General features: G+C 39.4%; 1 protein-coding gene across 4 annotated transcripts in view; it reads right to left on the bottom strand.

The window, feature by feature from the left end:
* The window catches only part of RBM41 (RNA binding motif protein 41), an 82,191-nt gene extending 66,409 nt beyond the window's left edge, over positions 1 to 15,782 (bottom strand). For 2 of the 4 annotated variants that reach the window (XM_088028690.1, XM_028089748.2), the window contains exons 1-4: positions 15,742 to 15,782; positions 12,720 to 12,836; positions 11,952 to 12,144; positions 11,452 to 11,656 (exon numbers count right to left, since the gene is read on the bottom strand). In XM_088028690.1, the coding sequence (XP_087884816.1) occupies positions 11,452 to 11,656; positions 11,952 to 12,144; positions 12,720 to 12,836; positions 15,742 to 15,749 (523 nt within the window). In that variant the 5' untranslated portion in view covers positions 15,750 to 15,782. Of the gene's footprint in view, positions 1 to 9,495; positions 9,568 to 11,451; positions 11,657 to 11,951; positions 12,145 to 12,696; positions 12,837 to 15,741 lie in introns of those variants that run through there. The other 2 variants (XM_088028691.1, XM_028089749.2) reach the window with 2 other exon arrangements.
* Positions 15,783 to 18,656: the final 2,874 nt, after the last annotated feature.

Genomic DNA, 18,656 nt, shown 5'->3' with positions numbered 1-18,656 from the left:
GAGTATAGGGATAGACGGTACATACCTCAAGATCATAAAAGCCATCTATCAAAAACCTACAGCGAATATCATTCTCAATGGGAAAAGCTGAGAGCTTTTCCCCTAAGGCCAGGAACGCGGCAGGGATGTCCACTATCACCACTGCTATTCAACATAGTATTAGAAGTCCTAGCCACAGCAATCAGACAACAAAAAGAAATCAAAGGCATCCAAATCGGCAAAGAGGAAGTCAAACTCTCACTCTTTGCAGATGATATGATACTGTATGTGGAAAACCCAAAAGACTCCACCCCAAAACTGCTAGAACTCATACAGGAATTCAGTAAAGTAGCAGGCTATAAAATCAATGCACAGAAATCAGTGCCATTCCTATACACCAACAAGACAGAAGAGAGACAAATCAAGGAGTCGATCCCATTTACAACTGCACCCAAAACCATAAGATACCTAGGAATAAATTTAAAGAGGCAAAGGATCTGTACTCAGAAAACTATAAAATACTCATGAAAGAAATTGAAGAAGACACAAAGAAATGGAAAAACGTTCCGTGTTCATGGATTGGAAGAACAAACATTGTGAAGATGTCAATGCTACCTAGAGCAATCTACACATTCAATGCAATCCCCATCAAAATGCCATCCACTTTTTTCAAAGAAATGGAACAAATAATCCTAAAATTTGTATGGAACCAGAAGAGAGCCCGAATAGCCAGAGGAATATTGAAAAAGAAAAGCAAAGCTGGCGGCATCACAATTCCGGACTTCCAGCTCTATTACAAAGCTGTCATCATCAAGACAGTATGGTACTGGCACAAAAACAGACACATAGATCAATGGAACAGAATCGAGAGCCCAGAAATGGACCCTCAACTCTATGGTCAACTCATCTTTGACAAAGCAGGAAAGAATGTCCAATGGCAAAAAGACAGTCTCTTCAACAAATGGTGTTGGGAAAATTGGACAGCCACATGTGGAAGTATGAAACTGGATCATTTCCTTACACCACACACAAAAATAGACTCCAAATGGTTGAAAGACCTAAACGTGAGACAGGAGTCCATCAAAATCCTAAAGGAGAAAACAGGTAGCAACCTCTTCGACCTCAGCCGCAGCAACTTCTTCCTAGAAACATCGCCAAAGGCAAGGGAAGCAAGGGCAAAAATGAACTATTGGGATTTCATCAAGATAAAACGCTTTTGCCCAGCAAAAGAAACAGTCCACAAAACCAAAAGACAACCGAGAGAATGGGAGAAAATATTTGCAAACGACATCTCAGATAAAGGGCTAGTATCCAAAATCTATAAAGAACTTATCAAACTCAACACCCAAAGAACAAATAATCCAATCAAGAAATGGGCAGAAGACATGAACAGACATTTTTCCAAAGAAGACATCCAAATGGCCAACAGACACATGAAAAAGTGCTCAACATCGCTCAGCATCAGGGAAATCCAAATCAAAACCTCAATTAGATACCACCTCATACCAGTCAGAATGGCTAAAATTAACAAGTCAGGAAATGACAGATGTTGGCGGGGATGTGGAGAAAGGGGAACCCTCCTACACTGTTGGTGGGAATGCAAGCTGGTGCAACCACTCTGGAAAACAGTATGGAGGTTCCTCAAACAGTTGAAAATAGAGCTACCATACGATCCAGCAATTGCACTACTGGGTATTTACCCCAAAGATACAAATGTAGGGATCCGAAGGGGTACGTGCACCCCAATGTTTATAGCAGCAATGTCCACAATAGCCAAACTGTGGAAAGACCCAAGATGTCCATCGACAGATGAATGGATAAAGAAGATGTGGTATATATACACAGTGGAATATTATGCAGCCATCAAAAGGAATGAGATCTTGCCATTTGCAACGACGTGGATGGAACTGGAGGGTGTTATGCTGAGTGAAATAAGTCAATCAGAGAAAGACATGTATCATATGACCTCACTGATGTGAGGAATTCTTAATCTCAGGAAACAAACTGAGGGTTGCTGGAGTGGTGGGGGGTGGGAGGGATGGGGTGGTGGGGTGATGGACATTGGGGAGGGTATGTGCTATGGTGAGCGCTGTGAATTGTGCAAGACTGTTGAATCACAGATCTGTACTTCTGAAACAAATAATGCAACATACGTTAAGAAAAAAGAAAAAGAAGAAGATAGCAGGAGGGGAAGAATGAAGGGGAGTAAGTCAGAGGGGGAGGCGAACCATGAGAGACGATGGACTCTGAAAAACAAACTGAGGGTTCTAGAGGGGAGGGGGGTGGGGGGATGGGTGAGCCTGGTGATGGGTATTAAAGAGGGCACGTTCTGCGTGGAGCACTGGGTGTTATGCACAAACAATGAATCATGGAACACTACATCAAAAACTAATGATGTAATGTATGGTGATTAACATAACAATAAAAAAATAAAATATAAATACTGTTTTGTACACTCAAAAATTTGTTAAGTGGGTAGATCGCATGTTAAGCATTCTTATAAAAAAGAGAGAAAAATAGGGAATGAAATGTCCGTAAGGGGTTTCAAAAGTTCAGACATACTCCTGGGACTCTAGAAGGTAAGAAACAGGTGCTGGAGTATGCGTATGCCCAGGAAAGTTAGAGCCTGAGAAGTCACTAATCTCTCACCTCTGGCTGACCTTGAGGCTCTGAACAAGCAGGAAGTGAGGTCCAAGGCACAGTTGCAAAGTGCCTGCCTGGGCATTGCCACACACACACACACACACACACACACACACACACACACACACACACACACACACACACACACACACACACACACACACACACACACACACACACACACACACACACACACACACACACACACACACACACACACACACACACACACACACACACACACACACCAAAGGCTGGGTAGAACTTCTGGTTCAAGGTATTTAAGGAAAACCTTCTCCAAGCATTAGTGGACCACTCTGCTAACTGAACAGACTTTATTTGAGAGAGAGAGAACATGAGCAGCGGGGGAGGGACAAAGGGAGAGGGAGAAGCAGTCTCCCCACAGAGCAGGGAGCCCGACGCGGGGCTCGATCCCAGCACCCTGAGATCATGACCTGAGCTGAAGGCAGTGCTTAACTGACTAAGTCACCCAGGTACCCCCACATTACATTATTTTAAATGTCTCATTTGCAACAAAAAAAAACTGTAAGACTGTTATGGACTAAATATTTGTGCCCCCCCCCAATTCGTATGTTGAAACCCTACTGGTGATGTGATGGTAATAGGAAGTGAGGACCTTTGGAAGGTAACTGGGATTAGATGAGGTCATGAGGGTGGAGCCCTCAGGAATGGGATCAGTACCCTTATAGAAGTCATGAGAGAGCTTGCTTCCTCTCCCTGCTCTCTGACACGTGACAAGAAGTTAGCAGTCTGCAACCCAAAAGAGGGCTCTCACCAGAACCTGGTCATACTGGAACCCTAATCTCAGACTTCCAGCCTCTAGAACTGTGAGAAATAAATCTGTTGTTTATAAACTACCCAGTTGATGGGTCTTTGTTATAGCAGCCTGAGCTGATTAAGACAAAGACACTGAAAAAAAAAAGGAAAGAAAAGGAGAGTAGGGCCCATACACAGGAAAAAAGAAACAGTCAGTAGAAACTTTCCTAAGAAAGCACACTGGGCTTCTCAGACAAAACTTCTAATCAGTTATTGTAAGTTCTTCAAACAGTTAAAGAAAACCATGTATAAAGAACTAAAAGAATGTTTCAGAATGCCTTACCAAATAGAGAATAAAAATAAAGAGACAGAAATTATAATAAAGAACAAAATAAAAATTCTGGAGTTGAAAAGTACAATAACTGAAATGAAAACTATTACTAGAGGGGCTCAACAGATTATCTGGGCTGACAGAAGAATCAGCAAACTTGAAGATATCTACGGAAGATTACTCAATCTGAGGAGCAAAAAGAAGAAAGAATAAAGAAAAAATAACAGCCTCACAGACCTGTGGGCGAACATCAAGCATACCAATATATGCATAATGGAAATCTCAGAAGAAGAAGGAGCACAAATAATATTTGAAGAACTAATGCCTGAAAACTTCTTCAAATTGTTGAAAAACATTAATCTACACATTACAGAACCTTGATAGAATCCAAGTAGGACAAACTCAAAGGACCTAGTTGGAGTCTGTCCAAGAGACATCCAGACATGTAGCCAAATTGTCCAAAAGCAAAAGATGAAGATTGAATGCTGACTGTAGCAAGAGAGAAGAGACTCATCATGGACAAGGAGTACTAAATAAGATCAACAGTTGACTGCTCAACAGAAACTACAGGGGCCAGAAGGCAGTAAGATGATATATTTGGTGGGCTAAAAGAAAAAGACTGCCAACCAAAAACTTCACTGTCTGGCAAAAAACTATACTTTAAAACTAGAGAGGGGCACCTGGGTGGCTCAGTAGGTAAAGCGTCTGCCTTCAGCTCAGGTCATGATCCCAGGGTCCTGGGATCAAACCCTGAAACGGGCTCTCTGCTCAGGGGGGAGCCTGCTTCTCCCTCTGCCTACTTGTGCTCTCTCTCTGTCAAATAAATAAATAAATAAATAAATAACCTTAAAAAAATACAAAAAAATAAAACTAAAGGGGAAATTAAGACATTCCAAGATAAGCATAGACTAAAAGAATTCATCACTATTAAGACCTACCCTATGAGAAAAACTTCAGGCTGAAATAAATGGACACTCTTCACTGACTCAAAGAAAGAACACTAGTAAAGTTGACCATATAGGTAAACATAAAAAAAGACAGTATAAATATATTTGTCTTTGTAACATTTTCTTGTCCTGACTTAGGAAATAACTACATAATGCAATAATTATAAAACTATGCTAATGAGCTTAAAATCTATAAAGATGTAATTTGTGTGACAATAATAGTACAAAGGAGGAAGGAGAGGGATGCCTAGGTGGCTCAGTCAGTTAAGCATCTGCCTTCAGCTTAGGTCATAATCCCTGGGTCCTGGGATGGAGCCCCGTGTTGGGCTCCCTGCTCAGCGGGGAGCCTGCTTCTCCCTATCTTCCCAGCTCGCTCATGATCTCTGTCACTATCTGTCTGTCTCCCTCACTCTCAAATAAATAAATAAAATCTTTTTAAAAAAAGAGATACACTTTAGATTTAAAAAAAGAGTTGAAAGTAAAAGGATAGAAAAAGATGTTCCATGCAAAAAAGAATCAAAGTAGAGCAGGGTATGAGAAATTTGTCCTTTTTCTTATTTCCTTGGTAAGTCTAGCTAAGGAATTCTGAATTTTGTTGATCTTTCCAAAAGACCAACTTTTGGTTTTGCCGATTTTCTATATATTTTTTTAATTTTCTATTTAATTTTTTTTGATCTAATCTTTATTATTTCCTTCCTTCAGTTTGATGTGGGTTTAGGTTGCTCTTCTTTTTGTAGTTTCTTTTTTTTATTAGGACTTAATGTTTTTAGAGCAGTTACAGGTTCACAGCAGAACTGAGGGGAAGGTACACAGATTTCCCACATAACCCCATCCCCACACATGTATGGCTTAACCCATTATCAATATCCCCCATCAGAGTGGTACAGTTGTTACAATTAATGAATCTACATTGACCCATTATGATTACCCAAAGTTTATAGTTTACATTATGGTTCATTCTTGATATTACACAGTCTAAGGGTTTGGACAAATTTTTCGAGTTTTTAAAATAGTTTCTGTAGTTCTTAAGGTGAAAAGTTTTGGTTATTAATTTAATACCTTTCTTCTTTATTAATATGGGCATTTATAACTATAAATATCCCCCTAAGCACTGCTTTTACTGCATTATATGTTTTGGTATGTTAAGTTTTGTTTTCATTCATCTCAAAGTATTTTCTAATGTCCCTTGTGACTTCTTTTTGATCCGTTGGTTATTCAGTAGAGTGCTGTTCAATTTCTGCATATTTGTACATTTTCTAAATGTCCTTCTATTATTGATTTCTAATTTCATTCAACTGTGAATGGAACTGTCAGGAGTGCACATCTTTGTCTTATTCCTGATACTGGGGAAAATATTTCATTCTTTCACCATTTATTATGAAGTTAATTATTAACACAAACATATGGCCAATTTATTTCTGACAAAAAATGCAAAGGCAAGTAAATGGAGAAAAAATACTCTCTTCAACATATGGTGCTGAAACAATTAGAAATTCATAGGCAAAAAAGTGAACCTTAACCTAAACCCCACACTTTATATAAGCATCAAGTCAAAATAGATCATAGATCTAAATGTAAAATATACAATCATAAAACTGTTTAAAGGGAAAATCTTATTCATAATCAGCTGTCAGACAAAGAGTTCTTCGATATGGGAAAAAAAGCATAATCCATGAAAGAAAAAAACCCTGATAATTGGATAACTGGATTGTATCAAAATTTTTAAAACATTTGCTGAGACAAAAAACTTGTGTACTAAAAACTACAAAATGTTGCTGGAAGAATTAAAGATACACATAAATGCAAAGACATCCCATGTTCATGAACTGAAGACTTAATATATCGTTAAGATGTCAATATTACCCAAAGTGATAATACAGATTCAGTATAATCCCTATCAAAATCCCAATGACATTTTTTTCCAGAAATAGAAAAATCCATCCTAAAAATCAAATGGTGTCTCAAGGGTTCCTAAATAGTGAAAATCTTGAAAAAGAAGAACAAAGTTGGAGGTCTCACACTTCCTGACTTCAAACCTTACTACAAATCTATGGTAATTAAAACAGTGTGGCATGGCACTGGCATAAAGACAGACATGTACACCAATGGAATAGAATGGAGAGCCTAGGAACAGACTCATATATTTATGGTCAAATGATTTTTGGAGAGGATGCTAAGAACATTCAATGGGTAAAGGACAGTCTTTTCAACAAGCAGTATTAGGAAAAGTGGATTATCAACATGCAAAAAACAAAGTTGGATCCTTACCTTATGACATATACAAAAAAATTAACTCAAGATGGATCAAAGACCTAAACATAAGAGCTAAAACTACAAAACGCTCAGAAGATAACACAGGAGAAAACCTTTATGGCACTAGATTTGGCAATGATTTATTGGCCATGACACCAAAAGCACAAGTAACAAAAGAAAAATCTGACAAATTAGACTTCTTCAAAAATATAAACTTTTGTGCATCAAAGGACACTATCAACAGAGAAGGCAAATCATGAAATGAAGGGAAATACTTGCAAATTATTTATCTGATGAGGGAATCAATATTTAGAATATACAAAAAAAATCCTACAACTTAACAATAAATAAATAAACAACCAGTTTAAATAATGGGCAAAGGACTTACATAGACATTTCTCCAAAGAAGATACACAAATGGCCAAAAAGCACATGAAAAAGATGCACAACATCACTAGTCATTAGGGAAATGCAAATCAAAACCACAATGAAATACCACTTCACACCCGTTAGGATGGCTGTCACAAAAAAGAAGAAAAGAAATTAAGTGTCGGCAAGGGTGTGGGGAAACTGGAATCCTTCTTCATTGCTGGTGGGCATGTAAAATGATATAGCCTCTGTATGTATGGAAGTTCCTCAAAAGATTAAACACAGAATTACCATACAATCCAGCAATTCCACTTCTGGGTATATACTCAAAAGAACTGAAAGCAGGGACTTGAGCAGACACCTGTACATCCAGTTTCATAGCAGTATTATTTACAACAGCTAAAAGGTAGAAGCAACACGAGTGTCTACTGACAGACGAAGGGCTAAACAAAATGTGGTACATACATATAATGGAATATTATTCAGCCTTAAGAAGGAAGGAAATTCTGACACATGGATGACCTAGAAGACATTAAGTGAAATAAACCAGACACAGAAGGACAAATACTGTATGATTCCACTTATATGAGGCACCTAGAGTAGTCAAATTCACAGAGACAGAAGGAATGGTGGTTGCCAGGGGCAAAGGGGAGGAGCATAAGGGGAAATTGTGTTTACTGGGTACAGAGTTTCAGTTTGGGCAGATGAAAAAGTTCTGGAGATGAATAGCGATGATGGTTGCAGAAGAATGTGAATATACTTAATGCCACAGAATTGTACACTGAAAACATGGTTAAAATGATCAATTTTATGTTAGGTATATTTTACCATGATAAAAAAAAAGTCTGTTCTGCAAAAGACACTGTTAAGAGAATGAAAAGATAAGCTACAGACTGGGATAAAATATTTGCAAATCATATATCCATCAGAGAATTGCATTTAGAATATATAAAGAACTCTCAAAAGTCATAAAGAAAATAAACCACCCAATTAAAAAACAGCACAAGATTTGAACAGACACTTCAGCAAACAGGATAGAAGGATGGCAAATAAGCACATGAAAAGATGTTCAACATCATTAGCTATTAAGGAAAAGCAAATTAAAACTACAATGAGATACCACTTCACAGCTACTAGAACTAAAATAAATACCAACAATACCAAATGCCAACAAAGATGTAGAGCAACTGGAACTCTCATACACTGCTGGTGGGAATGCAAAATGGTTCAGCCACTCTGGAAAATGGTTTGGCAGCTTCTTATAAAGTTAAACAGACACTTACCATATGACCCAGTAATCCCACTCCTAGATATTTACCTTAGAGAAATAAAAATTTATGTTCACACAAAAACCTGTACAAAAATGTTCATTATCAGTATTATTCACAGTCACCATAACCTGGAAACAGCCCAAATGCACTTCAATGGGTGGATGGATAAACAAACTTTGGAATATCCGCACAATGGAATGCTACTCAGCAAAATGAATGAACTATTGATACACACAACTTGGATGACTCTCAAGGCATTACACTAAATGAAAGAAGCCACACTTAAAAGATGACGTATTGTATGATTCCATCTTTATGACGTTCTTTAAAAGACACAACTACAGTGATGGAGAACAAATCAGGGATTGCCAGAGATTATGGGTGGAGTTGGGGGATGACTATCAATGGATGGGATGAAGGATTTTTAGAGTGATGGAGCTGTTCTCTATCCTAATTGTGGTGGTAACATGAATCTACATGATTTACATGATTTACAATTCATAGAATTGTACACCAAGAAAAAAAGGAAAAACAGGCAATTTTATTGTAAGTTCATTTTTAAAATAAAAGAAAAAATTGCTATTATATCATCATCATCATCAATAGTTATACTTTAGTGATTAATAAAAATATTCAGAATTAGTTGTGAAATAGGATCTAAAAATCATTAAGGTCATTTTATATCTGGTACAATAACGTAAAGGTAGAGAGAGAAAAAAATCAACAACACTAAATGTAAAAGTTTTACAACTTCTACTAACTCCTCCCTTTAATATTCTTTATCAGGATAAATTGCTCCCTCTGGATCATTTCCTACAAACATTGTCATATACTGAATATGGAATTAAATAAGCACTCGACTCAGAAGTCTGGGACCCTATGTTACATTCCTAAATCTAACACTGTAAGAAAACTCTCGACTTGCCTTTTGTGCCTAATTTTATCTTCCTCTTCATTGAGGTCATGTACTTGTCTGCACTTGTCTTTTTGTGGTATGCTGTGAAGGTTTAAAGCAAGGAGTTTCAAAGATAGGAAACAGAACAGATTCATACACCACCCACCCACCCCAAATACCAGGTACTGCTCTAAGTGATTTATACGTATTACCTCACTTAATCCTTCTAACAATCCTATAATGTAGGTATTATTAATATTCTCATTTTACAAGATGAAGAAATTGAAGTGTAGGGTGGTAACTTGCCCAACATCTTACAACAAGCTAGTTAAGTGGGGGAGCCAGGATTTTTCCAGCAGTCTGCCTCCAGAGCCCATGCTCTTAATCAGTATGCTAGGTCTCTCCACAAGAGGCTGTTCACTGGTTCATTCATTCCTTCCTTCACCACTGCTGTTCCATGTCTATGGTCTCTTTGTCTCTAACAAAGCATTCAATCATGCTCACGGCTTTACCTGCCACCTGAGTGTCCATGATTCCCACTTCTGTGTATGTAGCCAGCTCTGACCTCTCCCCTGAGCTTCCCTGCTGCATTTCCAACTGCCTCCTCAATATGTGCCATTTAATGATCCTGCCATTCTTACCGATTCAACATGTTTCAAATTGAACTTATCGTCTTTCGTCAGAAACTCCCCATAAAGACTTTCTTAATTTTGCCAGTTGTTAAAAAGTCACACAGACTTAAAAACATCTGGGTTGTCTCTGACCTCTCCTTTGACCCTCCTCCTTCATTCTCAGTCAATAAATCTAACCAGTTCTTCCTTTGTGATGTCTCTTACAACCACACCTACCTCTCTTTCCAATACCACTGCCATCATTCTAGTCTAGACCTCCGTGCCTATACGACTGTAATGCCTCCTAAATCATTCTCCCTGCTTCCAGTTCTTTCTCTCATCCTGTTTCTTGGCCACCAGATTCATCATTTTCAAATACTGCTTTTCAGTTTACTCCTGACTCAGAATCCTTTCACCATATCCAAACTAACTGAATAACTAACTCTGTATAGGTCTCTACTACCCACCAAATAAAGTTCAAAATTTTTAGCTACCTTTCTAACCTGGTCTTTCACAACAGCCCCCAAACACGCCATAGTGCTCATATCATCTGCTGCAAATGAACTGCCTTTCCTTCTCCTTACTATAGAATAGGTAGTATTAAAAGAACATTGAAATCTTACCTCCTCTGAGAGGCCTTCTTCAGTCATGCCAATGCACAGTGGCCTTTCCCTCCTACAGCACTTAACAACTACATCGAGTGTCGTCACTAAATGTTACATGGTTCTCTTTCCAACCAGACTGTAATTGCTACAAAGTCAGGAACGATTTCCTAAACTTCTGCACACCTCCCACAGTGCCTAGCAAAACTTATCTGTTAAACCAGTGCTTTCTGGTTAAGATGCATACCATTTATCTGTATATTTTGTGCTCATTTACATTTCGGCCCAAAGACCCTTCACAATCTAGCCTCACCTCCCTTTCCAGTGTCACCCCCCTCATCCCCTGCTGTGTCCTATACTTCCTGCCACAATGAACTTATTGTTCCCAAGATGCACCAGGTCCTTTCACAAACTTGTTCCTGTTCACCTACTATCTGTAATGCCCTCTGCCCTTTATTTACTGACAAATGACTGTTGCTCTGTCAAGACAGTACAAATGTCAACTCCTGACTCCCCCTGCAAACTAGACTTCGATGTTCTATGTTCTGTGCTCCCTTAGCATTTTATTCACATCTCTGTAACAGTGATTTCCATGTGGTATCACAACTGACTATGTACATATTTGTCTCTATCACAGGCCTATATACATTCCTCAAGGAGAGTGATCGTTTGTCTTTCCCCAACTCCCTTCCCTAACTCTTCATATTTAATGTCCTGCTGTTAAATCTTTCTCTCAGTGAAAGAGCACATCAAAGTCACTGGCGATCACATACCTTGGTAATAAAGAGCCTTGAGGAAGGAGTGCCGATCAGCTCCCTGAAATAAAGACTTTTCTATTTCCATTTCTCGCCGGGTCAGCTGTTTGCTCTTGGCAAATCTCTGTGGCAGGCAAAGGATGCGCTGACGCTCCGAGATCCTTTCTTCAATATCTTGAAGACGGTTCTGTATTGCTTCCGGGGTTGCCCTCAGTCTTGTCCTCTGAAACCAGAGAAATGAGATGGCATGTATCATAGATGACATAGCCTGAAAGTGATAATCTAATGCCTCAGATAAGAAAGAAGCTGGTGAAGGACCAGAGGTGACCATTCATAGACATGTTAGCTAAAAAGTCAAGAAAGAGCATCTCTTTACCAAGGTCCCTATCATAGAAACCTAAGAATATTCAGATATAGAGCTCAGTTTTGTAAGAACTAAAAATGAAAAGGTTCTCGGTGTCAAAGGAAGCAATCTCGCCCTTTATTCTTCAGAGGAAAAAAAAACTGGCCCCACTCACCTTTTCACCTGAAACATGGCTCTTCCAGATCAAGATTTCTGTTTCATTGAGCCCTAGTTCCCTAAGAGAAGCAGTTTCCTGGTCCTTCTCATGCAGTGTCTGGAACTGGGACAAAGTCATAGTCCCAGCTGCTTCCTTCCCAAAGGGCTTGTACATAGTACCAGGAGCAAAACTCTCTTTCTTAGACACACATCTGCAAGACAAGCAGGAAGCAAGTAAGAATATCTTCAAGTTACCACAATTTGCAGAAAATGGGGTTCGCCATTAAAAGAGGCACAATGAAACGCACTGGCAATTTCTCTCTCATGTCCTATTTCTAGGCTGAAGCATCACTGCAACGACATGGAATTCCATTGCTATTCCCCTCACCCAGGACCAATAAATGACTGAATCAAATATTTATTTACTGAGTACCTACGCTGCATCAGACAGACACCGGGCCAGGTACTGAGGATTTAACAGTAAAAAAAGATAAAAATGGTTTCTGCTTTTGTAGAAGAGAAGCAAGTAAACAGGCAATGATCCTGTCGGGTTGTAAGTGCTATGTATGTTAAGGGAAGACATAGGAAAGGCCACTGGCCCAGACTTAGTGGGATACGGGAAGCTTCCCAGAGTAAGAGACACAGAAGCAAAATGCTGCCTAATAAGTAGACGTTGGCCAAGGAAAGGGGGGTGGGAGAGGAGTGTTTCATCCGGGCTTTAAGAGGGGTCGGCCACCTGGAGGTGAGGGTCTATGATACTCTACCTGTTTGCAAAATCAATACCTACTCCTCAATGGAGACAGAGGTATCAAGTTGATGCTGAAGGAGGCTTTTCAGCTGCCTCTCCCCTTCTGTTTCCAACTCCTCCAGGACATGCTCACCACTCTTCACACAGCTATTTACCCTGGAGTAGATATAAGAATGTATACAGAAAGTAGAAGAGACAGTCAATCTCAAAACATATTCTTTAGCTATATTATCTACCAGTAGTGACACCATTTGTTTGAAGACACTTTTCTGTTTGTTGCCCTTTATCATTCATCCCCCAACCAGTTACTAAATACCTACTTACACGCAATGCACTGTGCTTGGTACTGATGGAGTCAAAGATATTCAAGACACAGTCCCTATCCTTAAGAAGCTTGCAATTTATTTAGGGTTTGTGTGTATGTGTAATTGTGTTGTGTGCCTGTGCGGGGAAGGAGGGAAGGGAGAGAGGGAGAGAGGGGGAGAGAGGGAGGAAGAGAAAAGAAAGAGAGAATTGGGAGCTAGGGTGGTAAATGAAGACTTTGGAAAGGTAATTCTTAAACTGGCATTTGAAGGACTGGGTATGATGAAGGATAGAACAGGGAGACTGAGTAGAAAGAGAGAGAAATATGTTCTGGGGGATAATAAGTTCACTTTAGTTGGCATTCACATATGAGAGCACTAGGAGATTATCTTGGAGGGGGTAATTAGACACAGATTATGAATGGCCTTAAATATTCCAACTAAGGGGCCTGGACCTTCATGTATAGGTATTCGAAAGCAATTTATTAGGCAGTTAAGTAACACAGTACAAATGATGGCTTAGGAAAATGAATGTGGTTATAATATGTCTTGTAGATTCATAGGAAAGAAACCAGAAGAATGAGTTAGGAAACTCTTTAAATTTATCCAGCATAACGTGATGAAAGTCCAAACTGGAGTGGTAATAGTGGAAACAGAAAGGAAGAGTTAGATGAGCAAGGCCTTTTGAAGGTAGGGGTAAGGAAGAAGTCAAAGATAACCCTGAAATTTCAAGCTGTGTAACTATGAGAATAATGGTACCAATGAAAGAAAGAGGAAGATCCAGACGGAATAAATGGTTTGGGAACAGGAAAGTCAGTATTGTCTTAGCCATGCTGAGTCAACTACCTATTACACTGAAACACCAGTATGAACTATCAGGAATACTTCAAAGACATATTGAGTCTGAGGTGACAGTGTAAATGATATTGGCTAATAGGAAAGCAAGAGATGGAAGAATTGTATAGATGAGAATCTGAGGCTGCACGTGGAAATCTCGAGTCATCTGTGTTGGCAGGATCTGGAGCTGTGAAAAGAGATTTCCAAAGAAGAGAGTATAGAATCAAATGGGATGAGGATCATGACGTTTTATAGCTAAGGCACTACTCTGTAGAAATCTAGGTAATGCTATAAGCTACCCAACCCTAAATAACTGAAAAACTCTTATTAGAGTATAAAGAAATAGCAGGACCAGTAGAGCATGCAACAACAGGTGACAACAGACAAAAACAAAATGAGTTAATTCCATGAGAAAACCAAATATGAAATACCTTCTTTATAAAAAAAGTCCCTTACTATTCGGGTTATGATGTATCTCTCATCTCTCATAATTATAAGCAAGATTCCCATGCTCTAGAAAGACTGAGACCTATTTTTAGAAAATTTTAAAATATCCTTAGGCCCAGGGTTTTAAAAAACTTCCTTTTAAGTATCTCAATTTGTATTTATTATTTAAAATTCTGAAAGTTCTTGCTACGTTTAAAGTGGCTTTGAAAGGAATAAACCATAGCTAACTACATTAGTACACATGAATCTCAAAAAGAAATGCTGAATGAAATAAAAGCAAGTTGCAGAAAAATTCATACAATATGTGTCCATTCATATAGAGTTCAAAAATGGATAACACTAGCAACATTTTGTTTAGGGATAAATTCATCTGTGGTGGACCTATTTAAAAAAAAAAAAAAAACAAGGGAATGATTAATGCCAAATTCTGGACGGTGGTCCCCTCAGGGGAAAGGAGGGAGGACAAGCAATCAGGGAGGGGCACACAGGGGACTTCTAAGATACTGCTAATGTTCTATTTCTAAAGCCTGTAGTGGGTCCGAGTCTATTATTATTCTTTAAACTGTATATATACATTATTTTGCATGTATGAAATATCACAATAAGCACGTTTTTAAAAGTCATTTTGAGGCAGGGAAACGGTTTTTTTAAAAGATGCAGAAACTGACAGTACAGGAGAGCATAACATCAGAACTTTCAATGCACCGCCCTATTCCAGAGTGATTATTCTACTTTGCAGTGAATCCAAAACTAATTTAATGAGGATCCTTTAAAAAGCCATTGTGTACTGTCAACAACTGTGAAGCTCAGGCTTTCAACAATGACCAGCCAAGTTAAAACTGCCGTTTCCTGCAGAACCAGTAGGGGGAACTGCTTACAGCAGTGCTTTTCTCTTCCTATGATAGATTGAGCCCGTTTTGTACTTTCCGTCTAAATTTTTAGAAACCAAGTATCAGTAGCTTAGGTTAAGATATGAAAGCGCTACATGCTCTCAGGGTCCGAGAAAGTCTTCCTCAGTAAACAAACACTGCAAAGAAAAACAAAAACAAAAAAGGCGCCCACCCTGTGCCCCTTTCCGAGGATGAGGTGGAGGTAGGGCGGGACGGGGAGGAGCTGGCCTGGGTCTCTCCCGGCGCTGGGCATCAGTCGGCCAAGACCCTTTTACCTGGGTGGGTCCGTCTGAAGCAGTAAGAAGCCACGGCGTCCGTGCAGCTCCCGGGGCCGGCGCCGTGGCCTAGATGCCCGCGCGGGTAAGGCATTCCTACGGGAACCGGCGGCGGCGGCCCTTCCTGAACTTCGCCCCGCAGGCCTGTCTAGCCCGTCTCCCCTCCTCCCTCCTCCTTTGTCTTCCCGCTCACACGAAACCGCATCCCGAGAACGTGACATAGCCCAAACACAAAGTCATGAAAGCCATTTTCAAAGTTAAAAGGTAGAAGAGAGCTCCCTTCACCGCCTGCTCTCAGACGAGCCCTTACCTCTTCATGTTTCCACAGGCCCCTATCTCTAACTTGGACGAATAGGCCGCGGACTTCAAGTCCCAGAACTCTGTGCGGCCGACTCTAAGGGGATTGTGGTGGAGTGCGGGGCTCTGGGAATTGTAGTCGCGCAGAGCTAAAGAAACGGAAAGAGAAAATACCTACTGAGTAAGGGGTATGTTGTAAATTGTTCAAATGTTTCTCAAATGAGGTTAACGGCAGCACCCAAAATATCCAGCTAATAAAGCTAGGAGTCACCTGAGACTTCCTGACTGTCTCATCCAAATCCTGGCTCCTCTACTTTTCCTCCAATGTATGCCTATCTACCCTGCTTCTGCTTTCAAGGACTTACTATCCGGCCTACCTGCTGTTTCCGGTTGGGCCCCAGGTCCAGCTTCTGCAGTGTAGCCCGTGATCAGACACAAGTTTGACCACATCACCTGCATTAATGGTTCTCCTCTATCTGTAACAGAAGCTTACGTGACATTGTACTTCCTACCCTGAGAATCAGAAGTCTGTATGAATGTTTTGTTGATAATTATGTTGAATCAGGAGAAAGGTACAGCATAGTGGTTAAGACCATGGGCTCTGAGTTCCCAGAAATGGAAATACAAATGTCCCTAAGTATATGAAAAGAAGTCCAATCTCACTTATAAGTGCGATGGAAATTTCAAAGTACACTGACTATAAAATACATGACCTGTACTCCTCAAAACTGTACAGGTCATCAAAAACGTGGAAAGTCTGAGAATCTGTCAGCCGAAGGAACCAAAGAAGACATAATGACTAAATGTAATGTGGTATCCTGCATGGGACTGTGGCACGGAAAAAGGGCTCTAGGTAAAAACTAAAAAAATATGAATAAATTATGCACTTTAGTTAATAAGATTCATTAGAAGTGACAAATATACCAGAGTTATATAAGATGTTAACACTTAAGGTTAACTGAGTGGAGGTATATAGAACTCTGTACAATACAACCTTTATGTATATCTAAAACTGTTCTAAAGAAGTTTATTTTTAAAAAGTACACTAAAATAACATTTTCACCTACAAGATTAGTAAAGATCCAGAAGTTTGAGGGTACATTACTTTTGTTGAGATTGTGGGAAATTAAGCACTCTCATTACACTGCTGGTAGGAACATAAATTGGTACAACCTCTATGGAAGGTAATGTGAGGATACAATTGAAACCATAAATCCCCATTCCCTTTAGAACAGAAATTCAACCTCTATGAATAGTATCCTCAATACTATATATCCTCAAGTAATTGTGTGAGTATATATATATGTGTGTATGTACATATGTATTTTATGTGTATTTCACACACATATACAGATATATATGTATATATTTTATATATAAAATTATTCACTGCAACATTGTTTATAATGACAAAATGTTGCAAACAATTTAAATACCCACAAACGTAATAAATCCATTCAATGGAAAACTATGCAGCAGTCCCAAAGATGACTAAGTTCTCTATGGACTGCTACTGAACAATATAAACTATATTTAGTACAATAAATAGCCAGGTGCAGAACAGTATCTATAGTATGCTTCCATTTGTGTAAAAAAAAATGGGGGGATTATATGTGTGTATTTGCTTGTGTATACATCGAATACCTCTGGGAAAACCTATAGACCGGTGATAAGTGAATGCTTCCAGGTAGGGGAGCTGGATGGTTAGCGAAAAGGACGGGGAAAAACTCACTTTTTGTACCCTTTGATTTTTGAATCACATGATTATATTTATTACCGAGTCGATAATATTTTTTTATTAAAGGGAATGCTTCTTATACCACAAAGAATTAAAAAAGAAAACGATCATGTGTTTGGGGAACACACTGTTTGGATTTCTCAGTTCCCAAAGTTAGAGACAACATAGCAGGCAGTCTGGACTTGAGCGTTTGCTTTGGCAAGTTACAAGACTATGTAAGTTTCACCAAGTTTCTTTAACTGGCCTAGGCCAGCTTCCTCATCTGTAAAATTGGGATGGTACCTCTGAACAGGGTGACTGTAAAGTGTTATGTAAAAGTATGGTTTTAAAGTCACTTGATAGGCAGTCATCTATGAGCAAATATTCTGTTATCCGGCGGAACTTATCCAAACTTTCTGTACTTCCATGCTCAAGTTAGAGGGTAAGACGAAAGAGCAGCTACTGGAAGACATCGTGCTTCCTATCCTAAGAACTTCTTACAGATTGAAAAGGTCATGGAAAGCCTCTGAGTTATCCAAAACCTGTTATATGCAAATGACTATGTTCTTGAAGTGCACGAGTGAATGAATGCTGATATAACATGTACTGTTTTGTGGCTTTGGCACAAGAGGATAGACAGAATGTAAGCATACACAAAGTGTCGATCACACCAGAGCCTGTACCAGGTAAATCCTATATGGTGGTGAGGCTGAATTCTGCTGCTCAACCAAACTGTCCAACTGATGCATCGATCACTAAGTAGATGGGAAAATTGGCCGAAGTTGCTGGTGTGTTTGCCCCCTGGGGAAGTGGCAAAGGGTGGAACAAATACTACACTGATCATAACACCAGACATGTACACACCTTCTAACATGACAGCCGTCCTATTGGCACAGAAGTGATACACACTTTATTAGGAATCCACTAGGTGGGATGAGTGGAGAATGGCTAAAGAGACATGTAGGGTGGAATTGCAACTGGAAAGCAAGGTCATGAGGAAGTACTCTCTGTACCCGTGTATAACTGTAGCCAGTCCCAGTGGTTGGTACCAAGGGACAAACATTCAGAAAATTGCACTAGAAGGAAAAACAGGCTATTTCTAGCTCTGCCAAACTTATTAACTGTGGAATAATAGCTATTCCATTTCCCCACAGCATGCCTTTCCCTGCTTTAAAAGGGAGACAGTGTATAAAAGCTTTGAGACAGTTTAT

Source organism: Eumetopias jubatus, unplaced genomic scaffold (assembly GCF_037043125.1).
Source record: "Eumetopias jubatus isolate StellerSeaLion01/CBP00866 unplaced genomic scaffold, mEumJub1_p1.0 scaffold_11, whole genome shotgun sequence".
Lineage (NCBI taxonomy): Eukaryota > Metazoa > Chordata > Mammalia > Carnivora > Otariidae > Eumetopias > Eumetopias jubatus.
Note: the sequence above shows the minus strand (reverse complement) of the source record. Positions and strands in the feature narration are given on the sequence as shown.